This window comes from Mytilus californianus, unplaced genomic scaffold (assembly GCF_021869535.1).
Source record: "Mytilus californianus isolate M0D057914Y unplaced genomic scaffold, xbMytCali1.0.p SCAF_3, whole genome shotgun sequence".
Taxonomy (NCBI): Eukaryota; Metazoa; Mollusca; class Bivalvia; order Mytilida; family Mytilidae; genus Mytilus; species Mytilus californianus.
In genome coordinates this window covers 38523289-38548636 of record NW_026262679.1, presented here as the reverse complement: position 1 = coordinate 38548636, position 25348 = coordinate 38523289, and the positions used below count along the sequence as shown (strand labels likewise).

The 25348-nt window shown below is 31.9% G+C and overlaps 2 protein-coding genes across 7 annotated transcripts in view; both read left to right on the top strand.

Moving 5' to 3' along the window:
• The window catches only part of LOC127734525 (5-hydroxytryptamine receptor 4-like), a 73583-nt gene extending 65490 nt beyond the window's left edge, over positions 1 to 8093 (top strand). For 5 of the 6 annotated variants that reach the window (XM_052244443.1, XM_052244441.1, XM_052244442.1 and 2 more), the window contains one exon: positions 6440 to 8093. In XM_052244443.1, coding sequence (XP_052100403.1) covers positions 6582 to 7721 — 1140 coding nt within the window. In that variant the 5' untranslated portion in view covers positions 6440 to 6581 and the 3' untranslated portion in view covers positions 7722 to 8093. Of the gene's footprint in view, positions 1 to 262; positions 870 to 6439 lie in introns of those variants that run through there. The other variant, XM_052244446.1, reaches the window with a different exon arrangement.
• Positions 8094 to 21508: 13415 nt separating this feature from the next.
• Positions 21509 to 25348, top strand: part of LOC127734523 (cilia- and flagella-associated protein 157-like) — a 30017-nt gene continuing 26177 nt past the window's right edge. Inside the window, exons 1-2 of the mRNA XM_052244439.1 lie at positions 21509 to 21745; positions 23226 to 23347. Of these exons, the coding sequence (XP_052100399.1) occupies positions 21612 to 21745; positions 23226 to 23347 (256 nt within the window). The 5' untranslated portion in view covers positions 21509 to 21611. The remainder of the gene's footprint in view (positions 21746 to 23225; positions 23348 to 25348) is intronic.

Below are 25348 nucleotides of genomic sequence, written 5' to 3'. Positions count from 1 at the left end.
TCATATTTAAGGCTTCTTTTCTTTACCTAAGCTTCAAGTACAGGGAATTCGTAAGCTATTGTAACATTGTTACACCCTGGCAATTTTAAATAGAGTTATGATCTAGCTATTCTCAAACTAGACAATGTCATTTACAAGGTTCAAAACAAGATTAGCAACAGGACGTAAAGTAACCAACAATCAATCAATCAAAACAAGATTTCCCCCTTTTCTTTCTCTTTATGCGTTGTTTTTTTTTTGGGGGGGGGGGGGGGGTTTGTTTTGTCTTATTGATATTGTTTTGGTAATTATTTATTGAATGGAAAGGTAACTTTTATTATGATTGATCAGACCAAAAAGAATACTTAAGCAGTTGGAGTGTCGGTGCGAGATTTTATTTCCGTATATTGGTGATTCTAAATCTGGTTTTTATATAGAAGTGGAAGGAAGATACAACAGCGTCAAAATCACGAGTTAAATATTTCCCTGTCTGAATTTGTTCCTGCTTTCTATTTTTAACCAACAATCTTTTATCTCCTAGCAAAAACATGTTTCTTTTCTGTATTTGTCATAACGAATTGTAATCTTGACGTTAAGAGGTATAAGATAGGGGTATGTACACACAAAAATTATAAAAGTAAATAAACATTCCTGGTTTGCACCTCAGCCTTTGCTAAGTTATATCACATACCATGTCTCTGAGAAAAACGTAAGATGTTAGAACATTGCCTGCAATAAGAATTATGCTCAAACATTTGACATTGATGAATATCGTTTTACATTCGGCACAATACTGTTACCATCCTAACGTGTGTAACTCGAATGCAATAATGGGATAAAAATATGCTTTTAATGTATTTTGGACTTGGGTTTATTTTTAACTCTTTGTGGTAAGTATATAATTTTATATAACATACTTTAAGGCTGTTATCATACTTAAATTGTCAACAACATATCCTTAAATATTTTAAGTAGGTATCTGCTGTTAAAAAATCTTTAAAGGGATTAATTGTTCATTGAAATTCTTGTATGGATATTGTAGTTATGTTGATTTTATATATATATATCAGCTTTAATAACTTATAATATAAAATACGAAAAATATTTTATAACTAAACTTGTGATAAATTATTGCATGATATTCAAGGAATTTTTACCACAACTGTTTCCCAGAGGAGAATAAACCTTTGATATTTGAACAACTTGACTTGCAAAGATGCATTGAAATTAAATGCAATTAGTCATTAATTACTTCGAAATACATTCAAGCTGGAAAATAGCGCAACTTTACAACTATATAAATCCCTGGGGGTGATATTCTTACTTTGAACCAATAATGTCTTATGATAAACACTGTACATACTTTAAAATTATTGGAACCTTAAGTTGAAGTGCAATTGAATAAACTAAAGCAGTGAGTTTTCGATAAAACGTTTCTTGCAAAATCAAATTAATGTATTATATTTTCATTATCTCCCTTATTGGTAAGACTGTCGGGCTTAATCATTTCATTCATATTTTTTTAGAAACTAAATTGATTTTCATTAAGTTCCAGACTAGAATGGTCAGGTTGTTCATTCCATGTACACTGTAGACGTTTTTAAAAGAAATTACCGTTTAGTATAGCTGTAAATTTATTATACTTTGATGCGCTATCACGTGGACTTTTTTGAAGTAATTTACCTCTATTTTTTAATTTTGAATTACTTTTTTGTATCCATGGTAACTGTATTCGGTTGCAACGGCCTCAGGCAAAGTTGAGCTAAAAGGTTTTGACTTCTGTTTATGGCATTCTATTTTTGTTCCTCGCGAGCATTTTATTTTACTTCCCTTATATTTGGTCTGAAGCGTATACGAAAAGCACGTGTCGCTCCCTTTGAAATCAGTATTAAAAGTTTGTACTATGCCATATACAATTTTCCACTCCCCTGATTTTTGTATTTTCCCTATAAATGTTCGTTTAAAGCTTGAATTGCTACATGGGTGTCTGCATGCTAATTGGAACATTGCTTTATGATAACTGTTATATAATATATCATATTCTGAAAGTGATATTCGTTCAAAGACCTTTTCATGCGAAAGTATCACAGACAAATTTCTGACAGGCAAAGATGGATAACTATACATAGGGAGCGATCAAATTGAAAAAAGCCGAAAACATATAATCAAATTAGTGTAAGGCCAATGGACCAATTCAGCGATGCAACTTGTGGTTTCGATAGCTACGTTGCGATGTCTATATATCTTTGTAAATGATGTTTGGATGAATAAGGACATCCAAATGTTTACAGTGTTGTCCCCATAATATATCACCATTTTTAAATTTGTACATTTTCCCCCGTGGGAGCTGGATTATTAGGCTTTGTAAAAATAAAGGAAGGTCATATGATAAGTTTACAAAATGTGCTTAAAGCAAGCAATGACCACTAAGGAACAGAAAATCCTTGAATAGATGTATGAAATCAATGGTCGAAAAGACAAATGTGCTGAATTTTCCGCGATCGAAATTATTTTCTTGATTAAAGTAATCAAGATTTGGAGCAAACTATTAAAATTATTTTTTTTCAAAGATGTGAATACAATTTAAATAAAAGAGGACTAAAACAGTTTCAGGAGGAATGGAATTTTCAAGAAAAAAAGATGATATGATTAAATGTATAAGTTTGCTCTGAACGATTGTTTGAGTCCGTTAAAGTCCAAAATAATAAGGTTGATATTCGTTGGTGGTTTTTCTTAAAGAACCGATCTTGAGCTTATTATGTGATTAGTAATTGCCTTCAGGGACTCTAAAGATAAAAGTCTTTTCCAGATTGGATAAAGTAATTTCAACAGTTGAAATACTAGATGGAAAATTGAGATAGTAGAAGCTTTTCATATTATAAAGTTGTCATTTTTTCAAGTTGTCAATATGGGTTTGATGGACCTCAACAATTTATGTGACGACACAAAAGATTTAATTGTTTCAATATATAATATTAAGCTTGTAAGTTGAAAACAAGTCACTATAATGATCAATCGAACAATGTAATGTTATGTGAATTGTTAGTCATAAGGTGTATTTGACTTTGCTATACCGCCATTTTCCTTTTATAATTTTTGCAGTAATTATTGGAATCATTTGTTAAATCTTACTATCCATGCATGCCAGCACCTTACTTTGATGTCACAGCTTGCTTTATGAGTTTGGTGATTCATCTTCTGGTAGTGAATGCAATACCATTCATTTTAGATCTATTATTGTTTCATCGCTCGTTGTTTCGTAGTCTGCGTCTGCCTTTCTTTCTCTCACTTGGCACATATTTTCTTCCTTTCTTTCTGTCCTTGATAATGCACATTAACAATTTCGATACAACGTAGTTAGTTTATTTTCGTTTTCGTTTTCGTTTTTTTGTTTGTTATTTTGGGGGAGGAGAGGCGCAGTGTCTTGTACGATTTCCCCTCTTACCTGAATTGATTTCTTTGACAATCTTTAACGTCATAAAATACCACTAGATGAAAAGTCTCCATAATAATCCTGTCTAAGTAAGACCTCTGCCAAAACTTCATGATCCTGGCCATTAAGTTAATTTAACAGCAACATATTATCTTTACCTTTTTGTCCTTTCTTCTGAATAAAGGTACTGTTGTCTTTTCTTCTGAATTATGGTAATGTCTTTTCTTCTGAATTATGGTACAGTTGTCCTTTCTTCTGAATTATGGTACCGTTGTCTTTTCTTCTGAATTATGGTACTGTTGTATTTTCTTTTGAATTGTAGTACTGTTGTCTTTTCATCTGAATTATAGTACTATTTTTTTCTTCTAAATTATGATACTTAGTCATTTCTTCTGAAAAATGATACCATGGTATCATTCGCCTTTCTTTTATTATGTAATGAAGGTTTAAACTGTTTTCCGATATGTTGAAACTCCTTTGAAAAGTACATTTGACTTCTAGATAAAACATTTGTGAACAAAATCTATTTGCAATGCTGTCGAACTGTTAGAATCTTCTAAAATAGCTTAATCAGCTGGAAACTGCAATGATGTGCATATGAGTAAGATCGTATACCCTTAATTACTATCAAAACTCAGTGGTAGATATTTAATGTTATTATTGAACTGACAAAATTTACAAGTACGATTATACGTTTTGCCAATTCATTTCTCGATTGTTCTCGATAACACGACTATAACATAGAACGATAATTCATTTGGACATAGAAGAGACAACTGTGACATTATATGGACAATAACTTATATCGTTTTATGAATCTTTCTTCTTGAACTTTAGGCAAAATGTTAAAGTATGAAAAGTGAAGAAGTTTACTTTTGGCAAGTGTTATATTGGTTAACTGATCGTAGGTGCTTTACACCCCAGTAGCACAAAAAAGCTATAGCTAGGCGATAATTATGGATTGAATCAAATTAAAAGACCAAGAAATAAACATAACATAGAAAAGAAGAGTTTACAGGGACACAAAAGTTGAACGAACTTTTACAGCCATATAAAAAAAATATGGACAGTGGGATAGGTTGGTAATTTTAGCCTCATCATATGTCCAAATTAGCATACTCTTAACGAACGATACAGATGGGTTTTATTTGTTCTAGCAGCTAAGCACTAAAACGAGTCGCCATTTAAGTCTCTTCCGAAGGATAATTTGGGTATTTGATACATACCACATATTTGTAGAGTCCCGGTTAGTAACCCTCTGTCGGTGAAGCTTGATCAAACTTCTTTTATTCCCTTTATTACATCGGGGATCACAAATGTCAGAGGTTGCTTAAATACACATGGCAGTTGTGTATCCCCTTTTGTATAAACGATGTTCGTTTCACTTACTTTAAACTCCTTGAAATGTCTATAAACTTGTATCAAATGTCTTTTAGTTTGAAACTACAATTTTCGTTCGCCAGAAACCAGAAAACATCATATATAGATATAAGAAGACGTGGTATGAGTGCCGATGAGACAACTCTTCATCCAAGTCACAATTTGAAAAAGTAAACCATTATAGGTCAAAGAACGGCCTTCAACACGGAGCCTTGGCTCACACCGAACAGCAAGCTATATAGGGCCCCAAAATGACTAGTGTAAAACCATGCAAACAGGAAAACCAACGTTCTAATCTATATAAAAACGAGAAACACTTTTGAACCACATACTACAACCACTGAACATCAGGTTCCTGACTTAGGACAGGTGCAAACAAATGCAGCGGGTTAAAACGTTTTGATAGGCGCCAACCTTCACCCTACCTGAAACAATAGTGCAACATCACAACATAGAAAGACACACTATAGAATATCAATTGAAATGGCTTAACTTTATTAAAAGACAGCACATATTTATTATGTTTGAACTGTATAAATTGTTCGTATATAAATTACTTGCAATCATATTTCTTTATACGTGGAACAGTATGTTTTCAAATGCATATGAAAAATTGGAATTTATGGATCAGAATCAAATCATTCGTATATTAATCTCCCGGCTAATGCATTCTCTATAAGAATTTAATCTTGAAATGGGAAAAAAGTCATTATTATTTTGATAAAACGAGGTAAAAAAATGCAGGGGATTAAATTGTTGATGAAACGGGTAGTGCTTCGTCGTGTTGTTCTAAATAGATTTCGACACAGTATGCTGATATTTACAAGTATCTACACTGAAATCATCCTATCTAGTATGTATATGGATTTATTATTAGATTAATGGATACAGCTTAATATAAGTAGGTGTTTATACATGAGTATAATGATAATAACATGCAGCAAATGAATAATTAAAAATATTGTCTTATACCAATTCTAAATATAATCAAAGAGATGCATGTGTTTCGGTGGTTAAGTGGTCGCGTTTCACATGTAGTTCAAACATTGTACAAGTCATATCATGTTATTGATACAATATGTTAAGAAAATGTATATTTAAGAAAAATAATCTTTAATATTCCATACAATAAAAAAATATATAACATGAAGTACAGAGACATAGTTTTTACCACACTTTTGTTGTATCTTTTCTTTTGTAATATTCCTGCTGTAAAGATCTAAAACAGAATTATTATTTTTTTTTTGTAATTGTAAACGAGATGTTGTAATTATAAACGAGATTTTGTAATTGTAAACGAGAAGACTTTATTTCGTGACGTAAGCTTTGAATTCCATACACTTGTAGCAATAAATTGAAAGTGTCTCTTTAAGGAATTTTAACAGTAACATTGTTACTCCCAGTATTAATGATTATTCACGTGACCTGTTCTTAGTCTTATCATTGTCGATTTATTTTCTGTTAAATGTCTTGCCTATCATGTTTAAATTGGGTTTCATCGTATTTTATAATGCATGTTCCAATAAAGTTATCCTTGAACAACAGAAATTATACTTCTTCAAGCTATGATTAACATGTTATTCATATGAATAAAAAAAGACGTAAATGTTTATAACTCATTGTGAAGTCTTCTAATTTTATTTTTAGATATTGAAGGAGAGATGGGTGTACACTAATTATCATAAGACGATAAATCATTTAGACTCTGGATCCAGATCAACAATCTTAAGATACTGAATAGAATATACTGGGATTTAATTAATGATAGTTTAGTTATGTTTTACCAGGAATGTCTAACGCGACAACATCTAATATTAGTGAGTTCTGTAGAGCAATACTCGCAAATGTTGCAGGTCCTCCACCATTTCTGGACCAAGAAACGAGGTATTTCTTGACGGCAGTATTGACATTCTTCCCACTTTTGACAGCTGGTGGTAACGCTCTAGTTATAATAGCGGTATACACACATAAACGTCTTCAGACAATAACTAATGCATTCGTTGTGTCTCTATCGGTTGCTGATTTATTGGTGGCCGTCTTTGTAATGCCATTTGGAATATATCAACAGTATAACAACAAAGTGTGGCAGCTAGGTAAAGATTTATGTCTAGTGACTACAAGTCTTGATGTTATGTTCACGACAACATCCATCATGCATCTTTCATGTTTAGCGATAGACCGGTATTTGGCTATTTGTCGGCCATTTTTACATGAACGAATCAGCAAGGCCATCATTGGATTAATGTTGGCTGCTTGTTGGATAACGCCTATTTTCATATCATTTCTTCCTATTATGTTTAAATGGAATCTCATTGGAATCGAAGAACTGCATGATTGCCTTTTTCCGCCAAATGAAGAAGTATGTGGATTTATAGTAAACAAACCATTTTCGATAATTTGCTCAACTATAGCTTTTTACATTCCTGCTATATGTCTAATTCTAAGCAATATAAAAATATTTCAAGTAGCCAGAAAACAAGCGCAACATATCCATAGTCTAGAAGCTCATTTACATAAACATAAAAAAGGTAAACTAAAGCGAGAAACGAAAGCCGCTAAGACAATCACTATTATCATGGGTTGCTTTTGTGTCTGCTGGTTTCCATTTTTCATTATGAATATTGTAGATCCTTTGATCGGATATAAGCTTCCGTATGCTCTTTTTACAACAGCAATTTGGCTGGGATATGTTAATTCAATGCTAAATCCGTTCCTTTACTACAACTTCAATAGAGCATACAAAACAGCATTCAAACGTTTACTGACATTTAAAGTATGCCAAGGAGTTCGAGAATATAATGATGACATATTCAATACGCATGACAATTCCGATGTTCATTTACAACCGAATAATTCTTCAATAAACCATGACGCCCATAGTCCTATTACAGAAATGTCTAACTTTAGTGCCGGAAGTACATATGACTAATCCTGGTTGTGTTTGTGATAACTGTCTAATTGATATATTTAAGATGCTTTCACAACTACTTTTTGTATTAGTAAACCCAGTTTTTAACTTAATTTATTTAATCGAAATTCTATGAAAAGAAATGACTTCTTATTTTTAATTAATCTCTAATAGATGTTTTGTTCCTCCGGAGCGTACTAATTAAGTAATTTTTAACGACGTTGCTAAAGCATACCCCATAGTTTCCTTATTAAATCTGACAAGATTGTGCTTATTTTGACGTCACAGGTTTCACAAGTTTTATGTATTTATTATTTAATGCTCAGTTATTTATTTAATTTGTATAAGTTTTGGTATGTTGATTTCACAGCTATAAAAGTTGTGTTTTTGTAATGTTTTCATTTTCTTGGAAAGATATTAGAAGAAGACAACAAAGCATAACACCGGCAAAAAAGAGGCAGAAGAAATTTAAGGGACAATCTTAATTCAAAACTCGGAAGAAAAACCATCAATACCATGGCAAGAAAAAAACCCACCAACAGTCAACAATACAACAACATAGAAAACAAAAGACTGAGGAACACAAACCCCATTTAAAACCGGGGTGATCTCAGGTGCTCCGGAAGGATTAGCGGTTCCTGTTCCAAGTATGGCACCCGTACATCGAGTTGCTAATGGAAAAATACACATTTGTTGAAACGTCTTATTCGCGGATGTCAAAATCGAGGAAAAATGGACGGAATCGAGGGTACAACAATTGTAACATATCCGTGGTTATCTATGACATAGATATTCCATAACGATCAACCAAATAATTTGACGTCAATAAAATTTGATATAGAAAAACGTAAGATCTGGAATATCGTATCAGCTGGGACACATATCAATCAACCTTAACATAAAAGAAAACAAGGAAATAAAAACAAAAAATAAAATGAATAACTAGTGGTTCCTGACTACGTAAAATAGAATACAATATCACCGTTACTAACCCGTAACCCATTTCATGTACAGTTGATCTTTTGTCATAAAGAGTAAAAGAAAAAAAATCAAGTTTACAATTCCAAATAGTATATTAAAAAACCTTGACAAAAACAATGATACATATTACCACACGATTTGGATAACCATGTCTTTTCTAAACTGTGACGAAGCATGGATTTTTAGAGAAAGACAGTGTTTATAGAGAAAGGAGATTATTAAACAAACGTTAACCAAGCAATGGGACTGTTCAGTTTCTTGTGTTATATATAGATTTTTTATGCAATCACATAATGTTCTGGGTTTGTCGTTAGCATAGATATCTGTAAACAACGTTGACTGCTCTCTAATCTTTTTTAGAAATCAAATTATTAGTTTTAGCACAATGGTTTTTACCACGTTGGGTTATTTATTTACAGGATTTTTAAAATTTACCAATTTCGAAACAAGAGAACTAATAGGACTAAACTGGATGGTTTCATATTAGATAGCCTGACTGTTACTGTGTTGGAGAAAACTCAGCATACGCGTCAAAACTTAGTTCTTATATACTAGTTGACCTTTTTTCACTTTAATTTGTGTTAAAATGCTTCTAATGGAGACTGTCAGCTTGCCACTAAAAGTAGGATATGACTTACACACTTTATTGACTTTGGTTTTAAGTTTAGAAAATTAGAGCTTGACATTGTCCGCTTGTGCCTATCATGACATGTAATCTTTGCATTATTTTTCCTTCAGAGTAAAGGCAAAAACGTTTAAATTGATTGGTATAAACACAAAGCTGTTCGAAATGGTTATACTCCTCGTAATAATGCAGTTTAACATTTTTTTATACTAATAATAAAAAGAAAATGTAGATTATATTTATGATCTCTAAACACCTTTGATGATCATCAATTCCAAAATTAGTATTTTTCTAGGGATGTCAACTCGGTGAAGAATTACTAATCGAGTACTCGTTGGCTTTACCGAGCGAGGAAAAATATCTACAAAATGGAAACACGAATTTTACCAATTTTACATTATGGGTTGACGACTAATAGACATAAAACTCTCAACTTTATTATCTAGGACTAGATAATTTTCTCATGAATTTTATACCAGTTATTGATAGCTAATTAACTACATGTAATTATTTTGTAAACAATAATCTAACCAATAATTTAATAGACACCTATTGAAAAACGATTACAGAGTCAAACCAGATCAATCAACAGTATTTGGATATCGTAAAGAAAACAAATTTAATGATTAACAAAAGGGTAATGATTAGAACTTGCCTTACTGATGCGTTTAAACATTCTTTCATGGTCACCACCGGGTGCAATGAATTTGTTCTTACATAGAAATATTATCTTGTCAACTTTTTTTGAGAAGAGTCGATTTTTCAACCGTGTTACATAACTAACAGTCATGCAGACGGGAATATTTGCTCTGACGGTACAGATTTGGTGGAATGGCGAAGGCACGTTGCTAGTCTAGGAAAGATGATCTCGTGCATAGCCCTCCTCTATCTGGAAAAAAAAATGACAATTAAGCGCAAACATTCGAAACGTATCTTAATTTTTTATTAATGAAAGAATACTATTTCATATTTAAGAAGGCACTCAAAAGTCCATTTTATTAAAATAAAGCAACAACATTCTCGAGTACTTGTTAACATTCCTTATTCCTTATTTTTTCTAAGTAATTTTTCATTTGATATCCGCCTACATCGTTCATCAAGCATTTGTTTTAGGGGCTCAAAAATTGATCTGCTTCCATCTTCAGCGTTATTGTAAATATATCTTTCAACGCCATTATATATCAAATATGTTTGATCGAATGGAATTCGTACAGGGTTTTGTAATTGTAATTGGCCTGATGTCAACAAGTTCAGAGGAGATGATTTTATTGTGCGGACTATGTGACCAGACCATGCTACTGCCTAAAATTTTAGCCTCCTGTTTATTTCGTTCAAATAAATGTAATGTTGTGCTGCTAAGTGATTTTAGTTTAGGTTCATTATGATAAAGGCACGTCTATGGAGTCTTCCTGTTTTTCTTGCCTGTACACCAGATTTGTCTTCGGTGAACACACTCTTTTTGTTGCCATCTCTTTATTCAAATGATTTTCGCAATTAACATCTGTCTCAAAATATTTCCTCTATTCATAGGATAATCTTTTATTATTTCTCCTGTTATTTCACCCAGATCATAGTTGTTTATTTGTTAAAAAGACCGTTTATTCTATCAAAACTGTGTCATTCTGCGTTAGACCGTACTTTCCGATATCTGTTACAGCTTTGCTATATCAGAGATCTGAAACCTTTTTTCAATCGCCACTCGTATCCTGCATTCTGTTTGATTTAGATGTTTCATACTTAACGTATTCGGTTCTGAGTAACATTCCTTCTGACCTATTTGAAATACCGATAGCTGTAAGTACGTACACCGACAGCATACAATATCGGGCGTTAGGTTTCATCTCAAAATATCCATAGGAATTCCGCGAATTAAGATTCTATAATACATTCGGGCGTATTACGTTTCCGCATTTTTAGCAAAAATCCAGTTTCACGTTTCCGCATTTTCATGCATTACTTTTCCGAAATAATTAGATACCACCTTTCCGCATTTTTACCTGTATTTCACCTGTAAAAAAATGGTAATAATGATATATAAGACTTTATTTTATAATAGTATTTTTTCTTAATTTGTATTTTATTATGATAATATAATTCCTTCAACAGGTAGATTATATTCAGATTTAACATTGTGAGCACTTTTCAAAAGTCACCATGTGGAAAGTCACCCCATATGCGTTGAATTCCGTATTTGGTTATATCTTTTATATTCATTTGCATATGTTTGATTTATTTTTTGGACACTCAATTTCATGTCCTTATTTGGTTTCGGTCAATATTGCCATTTGCATATCATTGTTCTTCGAAAAGTTCACAGTGTTTGAACTTCTGGTATCTAAGAAAGTGTATTTTGAGACTTTTAATTGATATATGACCATGTATGATTTTTATCATTTTAATTTGATAGTTTCATTTTAATCATAAAGACTTATCCTGCTCGAAGTCCTACTTCCACCTCCCCGTTGCTGAGCAGGGGGCAACAGGTTTGCCTGGCAAACGGAAGAGGCATACATTAAAAATTAAAATGCGGAAACGTAAATAACCTTTAACAAAATCAATGTAAAAACAATGCGGAAAAGAGTACTATAAAAATGCGGAAACGTAGGAATTTTAATGCGGAAACGTAGTGCCAAAATGCGGAAACGTAAAACGCCTATACATTCCACATACTTCAATGAACTTACACATACCAACAAATGCCACAAGCGGCTTCTTTGTTTTCAGTAGGTTAACTGTTAAAATAAGTTCCACGAAATGACAAAGTATCATCATACAATGACGACTTAAAATCGTATGATAATAAAGTATTATCATATAATGACGAACTATGATCATATGAAAATTAATTATCATCATTTAATAATAAAGTATCATCATGTAATGACGAACTATGATCATATTAAAATTAATAATCATCATTTAATAATAAAGTATCATCATGTAATGACGCACTATATCATAGTATCAGACAGATACGGCGTTCCATAGTAAATCATATTTTCACTTGTATAAGAATGAATTTTTTTATGCCGGACCAGTCAACAATGTGATTATTCCTGGTAGCTCCTTTGTTTCACTTTTCAATGTTGACGTTCTTTTTTTTTTAACGAATGAACATGCTAACCACTTGATGAACATCTCCAACTTAGGCTAAAATGAAAAATTGCATGATGTTGAATTATTGACTTGCAAGCCAATAATACATCAGCAATGTTTTTTAGCTTATTTTGACTAAATTGAACAAGAATAACTGCTGAGAGCGAAGTATTATTTCTATATTCCGCTCTTATAAATGTTTGAAACAAAAACAAAAATCATATTTTAATTTTCTGTCTTATTCGGAACTAACGCGCCTTCAAATGCATTATAGAATATAAATGACAAGAGAAAAAAAATGAATTCAGACGCACCTGGTCTCGATTCCCCCTCTTTTTGTTTGTTACCTTGATTTGTCTTCTCAATTGATTTATGAGATTTGACAAGGAAAAAAACATGAGTTCAGACGAAACCGGTTTCGCTTTCGATTCACTCAGGGTTTTTTTTGTAACCTTATGTTTGTCTTCTTAATTGATTTATGAGATTTGAACATCGGTTAACAACTGTTGTCTTAATTTATGTATGTTTACCACTTATCGATGCTTGCACGTACTTTACCGGCTTTTCTACGTTATGAAACTTTGTGTGACAAGTTTGCAGATCTACTATGATATATTATGGTGTTACATACCACAACAGCACATGGTTCATACAAATGATGAAAGTCCATTCCAAATAAAAATTAATGACAACCTTCACTTTATACACCGGTTCTTCGGAGGTCTGAATAACTGGTGCAATACCTTAAGGTAATACAATACATTAAGAAGATGACGTTAGTATCATACAAAGATTGACATTGTCAACTTGGGAATATTGAATGATATTGTATCAAAGATGGAAATTATTTAGAGCGATCATTACTTTATTTCCAATAGAATTGGTGCATTCATACACAATTACGTTGCCACTTTTATCTTTAACGTTCCTGACAATAAGTTGAAGGGAATTAATTTCAAGTGTGTAAACATAATTGTTTATTCAACTCACGAGATGAAAGAAAATCTTTAATGCCGTTTTAATGATGCAAGGTTGCATATTTCCCTTTGGGAATTTCCATATTCAAAATATAACAAGTCCTATGAATCATTAATTACAGCCAAATCCTTCCTTAGTGCATACAATTTATATTTATAGCTTAACCATGAATACTTTTTTAGTTATTGTAAATATAGAAACAAACTGGTAAAAGGGGTAAACAGTCATGTCTATAGGTCATCCTTCTTTAATCTGTTCTATAATGACTACAATCTACAGCCAGAGTCGATAGACTACTGTTCCAGACTGTGTTAAAAGCTTTGCTGTTCTGATCACATATATTTTATCAAGAAATATATCATTTGTCAACTTTTGATAATTGTCTCGTTACTACAATGATATTAGTTTTTATTATCCATATACGATTAATTATTCACATCCGTAAACTGAACATTAAAATTCAGCGTATACGGATATGAATTGTAAATTGTTCACTTCTGATTTTTTGTTTGTTTAGCGACCTTTTGTAAGTCCACTGATTAAAGGGGAGGGTTGAAATCTAAAACAAACTACTTAATCCCCGCAAAGTTTGCCAGTCCCTGTCCCAAGTAATGAATCTCGTTTTACCTTAATTTGTAGGTTTTTTGTTCCATTTCGGGGAATCTGGTATTGCTGGCATGGTTTTTATTTTGTTTCACTTCATTAATAGACTCGGGGCGAATTAGACCTTGTTTTTTGTTGAAGATCTTTTACTTTCCTCAAGATACCTTTTGTTTTTGTTTTCATTGTTTTTTATGTATCTTTGTATAAGTTGTTGAGTTGATGTCTCTTTAACGTATACCTCAAATCTTCTTTTATAAATATTTATATGGAAAAGAAAAACATAAGAATCGTTGTGGTAGCGATTGGAGAAATGAAAAGTGATAAATGAATACATTAATTGTATCAAAACATCAAACCGTTATACAGTCATGTAGCCGAGTCCCTTTGACTGCATTATCCAACAAAGATTCATATTGTAAGGTAAGCTATGATAAAAGGGCAGAAAGACGAGACGTGAAAAAATCAACAAACAGCTAACGGTATTTAAGAAAATAATATCAAGTAAAATAAAATTGAACAATAGGCCAAAAACATCCATAAAAACTACGGACAACTGATTGAAGACAGACCTGAATATGCTAGTACCTGTCCCAAGTAAAGATCATAGAAAGGTTGGTGTATGTCATACTTTAAAGTTTTTTGTTATTTTGAGAATTTTGTGTGGATGACTGATCATTCACAACTTTTTTAGACATCGCGAATATTAAGAGTTTGGCATATTGTATAGTCACATGTCTATTGTTGAAGACTGTATGTTGACCACTAGTTGTCTCTTGGTTATTTGTTTTGTCTGTTTGCTGTTTCATTGACGTATACCCACATCTCTTGTTGTGCATATGTTTTGGACCATATGAGCAATTGGATCATACGCGTATGGTCATGACCATATGCGTATACTCATATGGTTCGACCATACGCGTATGATGTGACCAAATGAGTATACACTCGTTTGGCTAACGGGCCAAGATACTCATATGGTCCAGAACACATATACATGTACATTACGTATTTAACAGGGTCAAACATAACTGTCGCTGCTCATTCTTCCACCACATGCATGTCGAAAAAAAATCTTCAAAGATGCCAGGCTTATAATTTTGTATGGATATAATCTGGGTATATGCTTTAAACCAGTACTTAATATATTTTGATCGATGTAACTAATTCAGCGAACAGTTGGAGGACTCGAAACAACATGAATGTCTAAAATGATGAAAATCGAAGTTCTGCACTTAAAATTTCAATATATACCACTTTATAAAAACTTTTTCAATCAGTTGTTTAGTACTTAACTTTTTTTTTAATTTCAGGAAATGTCAATGAGTTTAATGTTGAGCACTACTTCTTTAAACTTTAGCTTTCATCAGTATTCAGTTCGTCCATGCAAGTTAAGATTTTAAGTGAATTTATATCGATTAACCAGTTTGCGTGGTGTGTCCCTCAAGAAATGTGAATTCTGTCTTTGGCCGTCTTTGCATGAATAGCTCAACAATAAAATTCACATCATTCGAAATAGATTAGCTCATATTTAGTTTCCGAAATCTACAACAATAAAATAACAATTTGTTTGAAAAATGTATCCAACACTGTTAAAAAAAAATGCCCATAAAATAAATTCAAATTTCACAGTAAATGAGTTCTCGAACTGCGTCAAAACATTTCGTTTGAAGTATAGATAAAATTTCAATAATTAGTTATGAAAACTTTATCGCAAAACAATAAATACATTATCTTTTGGAAAGGTCGATCAATTGAAGCCCGATACTCCAAGGATAGTATGGATGCGATAAATTGTCCAAAGGGGATTTGATTGTTATGAGGATGAATGTACTCTCAAAATTCCATCTTAATGCTTTAAATTTTTGTGTTTGTGTAATTCTATTTTTTTCTTTAGTTTTCTGTGTAATTTCTGTTCTGTCATATTTTTGTTTATCATTGTCATTTAAATTTTCGAACGGTCGTGTTTCTGGGTTAGAGAGTTCGCCTTTTTATCGATGGTTTATGGATCTGGATTGTATGGAGCCTTTTCACTCCCAATTAACAGTTTCCAACACGATTAACAAGACGGGTGTCACTAGTGGAACAGGAACTGCTAACCCTCATTAGACACATGGGTTAACTCCCTGTTTGTTCTAGGGTTTCTTGCTGTTCAATGCAAAGTTTTCAGTGTGATGTATTGTGGACTGTTATGTCTGCTTTTTTCCATTTTATACCACTGTTAGCAATCCGGGGTGTTTATTTACCATTTTGTCCGTTCTTCCGTCCGTTTGTGTGTTTGCACGTTTGTTCGTCTGCACTTGTTCTCCTAAACCACTAACTGGATTGCTATTGTGCACTTCATTCCTTTTTTTTGGGGGGGAGGGGGGTGTTCATCTCAAATTCAGATATAGGGATTTGGGGCAATTATACCACATATTATTTTTCTTATAGCTTCTATGCTTCATTGAATATGTTCAGTAGTTGCTGACAGTTGGATAATAGCAGTCGCTGCGAGAAGCTTTATAGATATCTTGTCCTCAATATCTTGATATCTTGTTTAGACTCTACTGATTAGAGATATAACACCACAAACCAAGCCGAAAAGGAACAGAAAACAAAGATGAAGACAGCAGTTAGACTACGTGAACAATCTGATATACCCATATCCTCGGTGATTGATATAATCTTGCATCCAGTTCATGTTTAGTTATGGGCATAGAAAACTCTAGAGGAATAACCGAATACAAGATAATATCTATACGTTTCAGATACCAAAATGTGGACTACTATGCACAATGCAATGCACAACAGCTCACTGGATATAGCTCCGAGTTGTTCACAACATAACTAGTCTGGAGATAAAAAATGACGCATGATAATCAACAATATTGTCATCTGAGATCTATAATTTTATTTTTACCATTGTAATGAAATAGCGAGCACAAATATACAAATCCACTTGCCCTCATTGACCTTTCCTGTGAACATCGCCTCATCAGACGCTAAAGTGAAGGTGTGTTCCGTCAACATTTGATCACATAGTAATTCTTGTGTTTTTTCTAATGTTGTCCCTTGCTCATCAACCCAAAATACATACATGTAATACCAATATCAAAATCTAAATATGAAAAACCTATCCACATTTTGGTACTAATGGGTGGGAGAGGGGGGAACATATCAAGGATCTCATCAACCCAAACAGTCAATATGTATTGCCTGACTAAATATAGCCCTTAAACCAACCACTTGGATATTGAAAGAATGAGGATGTATCCCATGTACTTCCGCCAAAGATATCAACCAATGAGGTTATACCCATATCCTCAGTGATTGATATAATCTTGCATCCAGTTCATGTTTAGTTATGGGCATAGAAAACTCTGTTGTCCATACAGCATATTTGCATGCCAATCTCAAATAACACCACTAGCAAGGCTTTCCCTTAAGGAACAGTATTCCCAAAACTCAAAACAAAAATGTCTTCAACACTTTTATTAAATATTATTCTTTTATTTCTTTACAATGCAACTAACCATTTCTAGATACGTGTACACAGTTCTTTATAGATAGTTTCACAATTCAATAAGTTCTCATGAATTCGACCACATACAAATTTATAAAGTCTCGTTAAGGCAATGAACTCATATCAAAATGAACATTATTTGTACCACATCTTCAGCATGATGAAAGCTTGTTGTAAGCAAAGGGACTTCACCTCCAAGTGTCAACTATGCTGGTTTGTCGCTTACTTTACTGTTGTTGGATCAAACTCACTCTTTACTTCCCAATCAGGAACATTGACAATTGTATTTCCACTTGATTCTTCTCAACTCTGCTAAAACTATATTAACCAATAACAATTTGTTTATTTGTACTTGTACAGCATTAGTCACACTTCGAAAAGGAAAAATCCCTTCGCCTACAATCCACGTGGAAAACCACTAGGGAATCAGTGTCCCTCGAACTGTAGACAAAGAAATTTGAATTTAAAAATTTCACTATAATAAAATTTTAGTATACATTGGTATACAAAATCATTCAACATTATATTTAGTAGATAAAACAAAAATATTGCAACAATTAATCTTCCAAGTCAAACAGATTTTTGTGACATCTTTAAACACATCAATGAAATTATATACAAATCCACTAGTAAACATCTCAAAATTAGGGGCAAATTTTTAGAATTACTTTCAAATAGGTTCATTTAACATAAAGCTGTTCCATCACATGGTTTTTTTTAAAATTCAAGTATCGCGCCTTACTGGCATCTTCTGCCTTTCTCTTCAATACAGACAAACATAATTTAGTGTTATATATATATTTACACCATTTCTTTTTTTTATTATTATATTTCCTGAAATCAAATCATTACCGGTAAACATGCAATTTGTACTCACCAGATTCTGATCAGAAAAATCCTGTCCTTTAAGGTTGATTCTCATTGACATGAATTATCGTAGAATGTCATATTACTTCTCCTTCAGACATCAGCTTGTCAGTAACACCCATGATCTGAAAACTAAAACATTCTATTCATATTCTATGTACATTCAAACAGACCGCTGAACGCGGACCTCGACGAAGACACCTTTTAATTCAATACACATCACTCCAGCCACCAACAACAAAACTAATACCAAATGACATGTAATTTCACACTTAATGCTTTCCCTTTCTCAATCTTAATATTCTTTTCTAACAAAATCTTATTATACATAAAATATTTTAACAAACTCCAATTATACATAAAATATTTTAACGCTATAGCACTTTGCCCGGCGTTTAACCGACAAACGGCATAACATAAGCATAATAAAGCATAAAAGATTTATTTAAAGTCGGTTACACATATAACAATACAATATAAGGTCTGTAGAGCTTTTATCCGACATACATATATGACAAGCACAATACATAAAACACATAAAACGGTAAGCACATCATGCAAAGCATAAATAATAATATTTTCAAGCACAGCAATTTGTAAGCAAAATTAAAGCATATAAAGCAAACATAAAATGCAGATGAACTAACATTCATGCAATAGCTATTATATAAAGCACTAAAAGTAATTCAAGCATTTAAAACACAAATAAAAAGTTATGCATCAAATATAAAAGCCAGAGTATACAAGATAAATAAATAAATAAATGATCTACAACTCACTGAGATCTGCAGGTAGAACACTGACACGAACTGCCCTCCCAATTTCCAACCAAACTTTTAAACTGACCCAAAGGCATTTCTTCCCTCATCTTATTCGGCAGTTCGTTCCAGAGTTTGGCTCCTGCATATCTGAATGAGTGTAGCCCATGGGTAGTTGTCCTTACCCTGGGAACATCTGCTATGTTGTTATTTCTAAAAGAGTAATTAATTTTTTTAATTTCAATAAGTTCATGTAGATATAATGGACACTGTTTATTAATAATTTTATACACCTCTATTGCTATCATTCTAATTCTTCTGGTTTTTAAACTTGGTAATTTTGATTTAATTAACAGTTGTTGATAAGTACTACAATAGTCTTCATATATAAATCTTAGGGCACGCTCCTGTATTTTTCTATTTTTCTGGTATTACAATCACCACAAAGATATTAACAAATATCTGATCACCTGGGTTAATAATATCTACCCATGACAAGGTCTGAATCCCAAAACATTTCACCACCAAGGTCAAAAATGACCACCTAGGTCTATTAAGAAGCCACCAAGGCGAATATAAATGACCACCAAGGTCTTAAAGCCACCAAGGCTAGTATTTTCTTTTTAATGTTGCCACCAAGGCAAATGTAAACAATTATAAAAATGACCACCTAGGTCTATTGCCACCAAGGCAAATATAAATCACCACCTAGGTCTATTGCCACCAAGGCATATATAAATGACCACCAAGGTCTTAAAGCCACCAAGGCTATATTGCCACCAAGGCAAATGTAAGTAAAAGTTAAAGAATATAATTACTTTGCCGACAACACGTGGAGCACGACCATCCCAAAGCTTGGATATTGAAAGAATGAAGATGTATCCCATGTACTTCCGCCAAAGATATCAACCAATGAGGTTATCTTCCCAGGCACTTGCATGTGCAAATGGTTAACAAACATTAGCACTAGCCTGTGCTTGGAGAGAGATCAGAGATATAACACCACAAACCAAAAACACTTTTGAAATGGGCACTTGTCTGTTGTTTAGCAACGTATGACACTTACTGGTTATTAGATCACTTGCTATTAAAATTCTTATGGGTGAAAGTTGAAAAAGTGATATGAGATGTAGTAAGCCGATGTTCAACAAGGAAAAGAGTTGTTTTCAGTATTAAGCTTCTCTGACCAATATTCTAAAAGCAAAAGTTTAAGGATATTTAGAAAAAAATAATTATAAAAATAAAACATGAAATGACGTCAATTTATGTTTAACAGTCAATAAAAAGAGTTACCACCAATTTGTGTTTTACATCGGAAAATACACGAAATATCCATGCAGATAGACCGAGAATGGCTGGTATCTAACGAAATGTTATTGTCCTTCTTCATCATGAATCTTAAACAATAAATGAAAATTATGATTTACAGCTTATTCGTCAGCATTATCAAAATCCTCTGATAGTAATCAATAGTGTATAAAACCGAATATTTATTAGGCGTACACTCGAAGAATAAAATGCATGTACGTTAACATGCTAAAACAGTACGAAATACTGATCTGCCCACTGGTTATAAAATGTTACATTTTATGTAAAATCCCGTCTGGTATATCTAATTTAACATTCATTAAATGTCGAAAACAATTGGCAAATTGTACCTCAAAGTTGCAGAACATCGATTTCTTAGATATGTTTTAAAACAATTTAAGATATAAAGTCATATTCAAATCAAAGGAAAATAATCTCAATGACTTAAATCGATACAAAATATTACATACATACGTAAAGTTTGAGAAATAAATATAGTAGACTACCATGATTCAAATTGTGTAATTATGGAATTCCTATTACAATACATGGATTGCATATTTCATATAATATTTTTTTATAAATTGGTAAAAATGCCTAGATAGAAATCCCTTTTTAGTATGATACTGAAGCAGATATTGACTCTAAATAAAATCTTGTCCACACTGAAATGAGGATCGTTTAATGGATAGACCCAATGGCATTTTTCCAACACGAGTCATCGTATTTAGCATCCCTATTTAGACCAGACCACGTAGCGCATTTTTAACATCCAGCTGGCATAAGTAAACTCCTTAGAAGGCAGAACGGTCGTACCATCAGTAAATTTCTATACCAAATACCCTCGGGCTTTATAAAAAAAATAGTTTTTTTTAACGTTTGACTACTTTGTCTTTGAATTATTTAAACACAAATTATAACATTTAAAAATATTTGCACCGATAATTATCAGTGAGCTTTAAATATAAAACAATTCAACCTGTTATTGTGATGTCTAAATTAAATATCTCAAACTGAATAAAATCACAAATAAAACAATTAAACCGTATGAATGGTAAGATTGTATGTATCATTGCTTTAGTGTATATACACATTGTTAATAAACAAAAGGATACACGTACTGTGGTCAAGTTTACCAGTTAATATCCGAACGCTGAATATTTTTGAACGGCCGTTTGATTATTTCCTGTAAAATGGGAAAGAAAGGCAAGAAAGGGAAGAAGAGTGGAAAAGGACCCGGATTGGAATCGTCCGCCAGTGATTTAGATGAGTTATCCAAAGAATTCTATCTGATACAGATTAGAGATCTAGAGAACAGGGTAGCAAGGTAACCAGTTATAAATGTTTGATAACGACTGTTTAAAGTCATCACAATACTTAGTGAAGAAAATGGAATGATATAGCATTTAATGGTGTAATACATACATATTCTTGCAATTTATTGTATTCTTAACCCTGCTTTTCTCATATTTATCTAAACAATTGACGGTTATAACTTAAAATAGGTGTAGAGTGTATGTCAATAAGACAGCAAAACTAACATAAAAGACATCTAGAAAAGACATCTAGAAAATACATCTAGACGGTAAGATACTGTTTGAGACAACAGACAACTGATCTATACTCAGTATATCTAACTCGACCCGACTCTAGACAAGTTGTATATGAATTGAACATAGCTAATCAAAGATTTACCACCAACAGCAACAAATTTAAAGGAAAAACAATAGGATAAGAGCAAATATAACCACTGAAGAGGTTCCTGTCCTGGCTTTAACATGAAGTGAGGTTGGACGCGTTTTTTTAGTACTTTCTCTTATCCCACTTTTTTTTCATCCCAATCAGAAAGAACTCTTCCAAAAAAGTACTTATATCTATAACATAAGTTATATAGACGACCTAATAGTGCATAGATATAAAACAATACTAAATCAAAGAATGTTTGCAGTTACTGAAAGCAAGCTCAAAATAATTACTAGATGCTTATATAGAAAGTCTTCTTACATTCTTATATCGGTGGCTGTACTCCGTGAAGCTTTTTATCTTGAACAGAGTACTTTTTTGTACAAATATCAACAAAATAAATAATTTTTTTCATTTCATTCTTGTTTCAAAATCTCAAAAAATCTCCCAAAAATACCAATCGTAACGAATTCACTAGTAATCTTCAACAATTAGTCTATTAAGCAAAATAAAATAAAGGACACATTTTGTTCTTGTCTGTTTTAAAATTGAATTGTTTGCTTCACGCTTTTTAAAACATAAATACTGTGTAATAGTTGAGGGAAAATACCAGTTGTTAATTATATTTCTGTAAGTGGAATGATACTTTCACACCTCTGCTTACCCTTCCGGAGTACCTAGGATCACCCCCGGTTTTTTGGTGGGGTTCGTGTTGCTAAGTCTTTTGTTTTCTATGTTGTGTATTGTTGTTTGTCTTTTGGTTTGTTTGCTTGTTTGTCTTTTGGTTTGTTTGTCATGGCGTTGTCTGTTTATTTTCGATTTACGAGTTTAAATGTCCCTTTAGTATCTTTTTTCTCGTTTTCACACTATTCCCCTACTGTCGAGATCAAAAAATGACCAGCATTTCTATTGTAGAAGTTTTTAGAATTAGAAAATATGTTCATTGAAGAAAGACTAATTTTTTTATATTCAAGTTATTTTAACCACCCACGGCCCCCCACCCCCATTTTATGCAAACTGTTAAAGAAAGAATATGGAGAGTATATACATGAGACAACAGGCCCATATGACGAATGTATTAAAAGTTATGATATTGTCATTACAATCTGTTTACATTTTAATAGATATGCAAGAAAAGCAGATGAACTCGAAATAAAGCAAAATGAACTGGAAACCAAAAAGAATTCAGAGATTGTTGCAAAAGATGAGGTTATCGGTTTGTGCAAGAAAGATATTGTCAAGAAAGGTATTTATTACTAAACCATTTAACAATCAAGCAATACCTGATATACCGCTGATACACACTGTTAAACTGATAAATACAAGGGGATTTTATCAGAAAAAGTATTCAAAAGATATCTTATAAATTGACTTATCAGATATCTTATTCCATTTATAAAATAAGATATCTTTTTTAGTGTATAAGATATATTATGTATTGTTTAAGATATCTCAATAAGTTTAAAAGATATCTTATTTTGTTTTATAAGATATAATATTTTGTTTATAAGATATAATATACATATAAGTCTGAAAGATATCTTATCAAGTTTCATAAGATATCTGCTTTAATATATATGATATCTTATTAAGTTTGTAAGATATCTATTTTAGTTTATAAGATATCTCTATTATTTTATAAGATATCTTATAGTTTATAAGATGTATCAATTTGTTTATAAATATCTTATTCAACTTATAAGATATATCAATTAGTTTATAGGATATCTTATTTCGTTTATAATATATCTTATTTAAGGTAATACGATACCTTATTAAGCTTATAAGATATCTTTCAAATAGAAAATATATAAATATCTTATCAATTTATAAGATATCTTACAAAGTTAGAAAGATATCTTTCAAAATAAACAAGATACTTTTTTAATAGATAAGATGCCTTTTCAAATAAATAAGATATCTAATAAACTAAACAATATATATATCTTTATAAACTGCTTAATAAGATATCTTATTTAATTCAAAAGATATCCCAATTAGTTTATAAGATATCATGTTTATTTTATAAGATATCTTATTTACTTTATATGATATCTTGAAAATGGAATTAAAATAAAAACGGCTTGCCATAATAGACAACATACTATACACGTGAACGATCCATCTTCAGAAAATATTCACATGACATTTTAAAACAAAAAAACATATTAACTTTTTTATTTATTCTCACATAGAATGTAATGTATTTGCAGCAATCAAAGATGATAGTTCTAATCGATCAATGAAAAATGAATTCACTGTTGGTGGTTAGAAAATATAGTACACAAAATTGAAACACGATAAAGTTCAGGGTGTTTTCAAAACCGACTAACACACGAATATTGAAATGACTGTGAAGAATATTATACCACTATTTGTATTGCTTAATACCACCTAGAAATATAATTTTTATAAGAGAATTGGTGAAAATTGTTTTGTGCAATTATAGGCTTGGGTCCTTTTCTATTTTTTTTAAGTTTCTTTCGAATTATTAAAACTATCCTCTCCAATAGACTCGAATATGCTCTTTGATCAGATAAACTAACTATGCTCTCCACAGATCGCATTCCAGAAAATTTTATGCAGTTAAGGTACATACAAGTATCGGTTACTACAATAGATAAAAATAACTCTCTAAAATGATGAGACAGTTTTAAATATTTGATACTATTTAGTATAATGGACTTCTCATATACAAAACGTTGGTCTGGATAAACCGAGTGTAGACAAGTTGTAAATGAATTCACACTGGGGGACTGAAGTCAACACCATATTCTCAAAAGATAAAATGAAGAATCAGTGTTTATGTTTATCCTACAGATATTGATAAAAGGAAGTGCCAGGTATACGTCAATGAAACAGCAACCCCAAAACACAAATAGCGTAAAACATCTATATGTCAATAGAAAGTGTAAATATCCTTAAATCTACAACAAAAGTGCACAGCCCTCCTCGATGAATCCAGTAGTACGTCGTAAGATAATTAAAACCATTATTCATCTGAAATGTCTGAACGAATGCAAACTATGGAATATTGCAGACAATGACATTCTATAGATTGAAAAAGGTCAAAGATACACCTTGGTTTTAAATGAAAAAAAAAACAATACAAATTTATACAATGCTTATATCAACAGTACAAATAGGTAATCTTTCCTAATTTATCTAGTTTTATTGGTAATGGCGAGACAGAATAATTCTAATTTTGGTTTTAATTAGATAATAAGAACGAAAGTGATAACATATC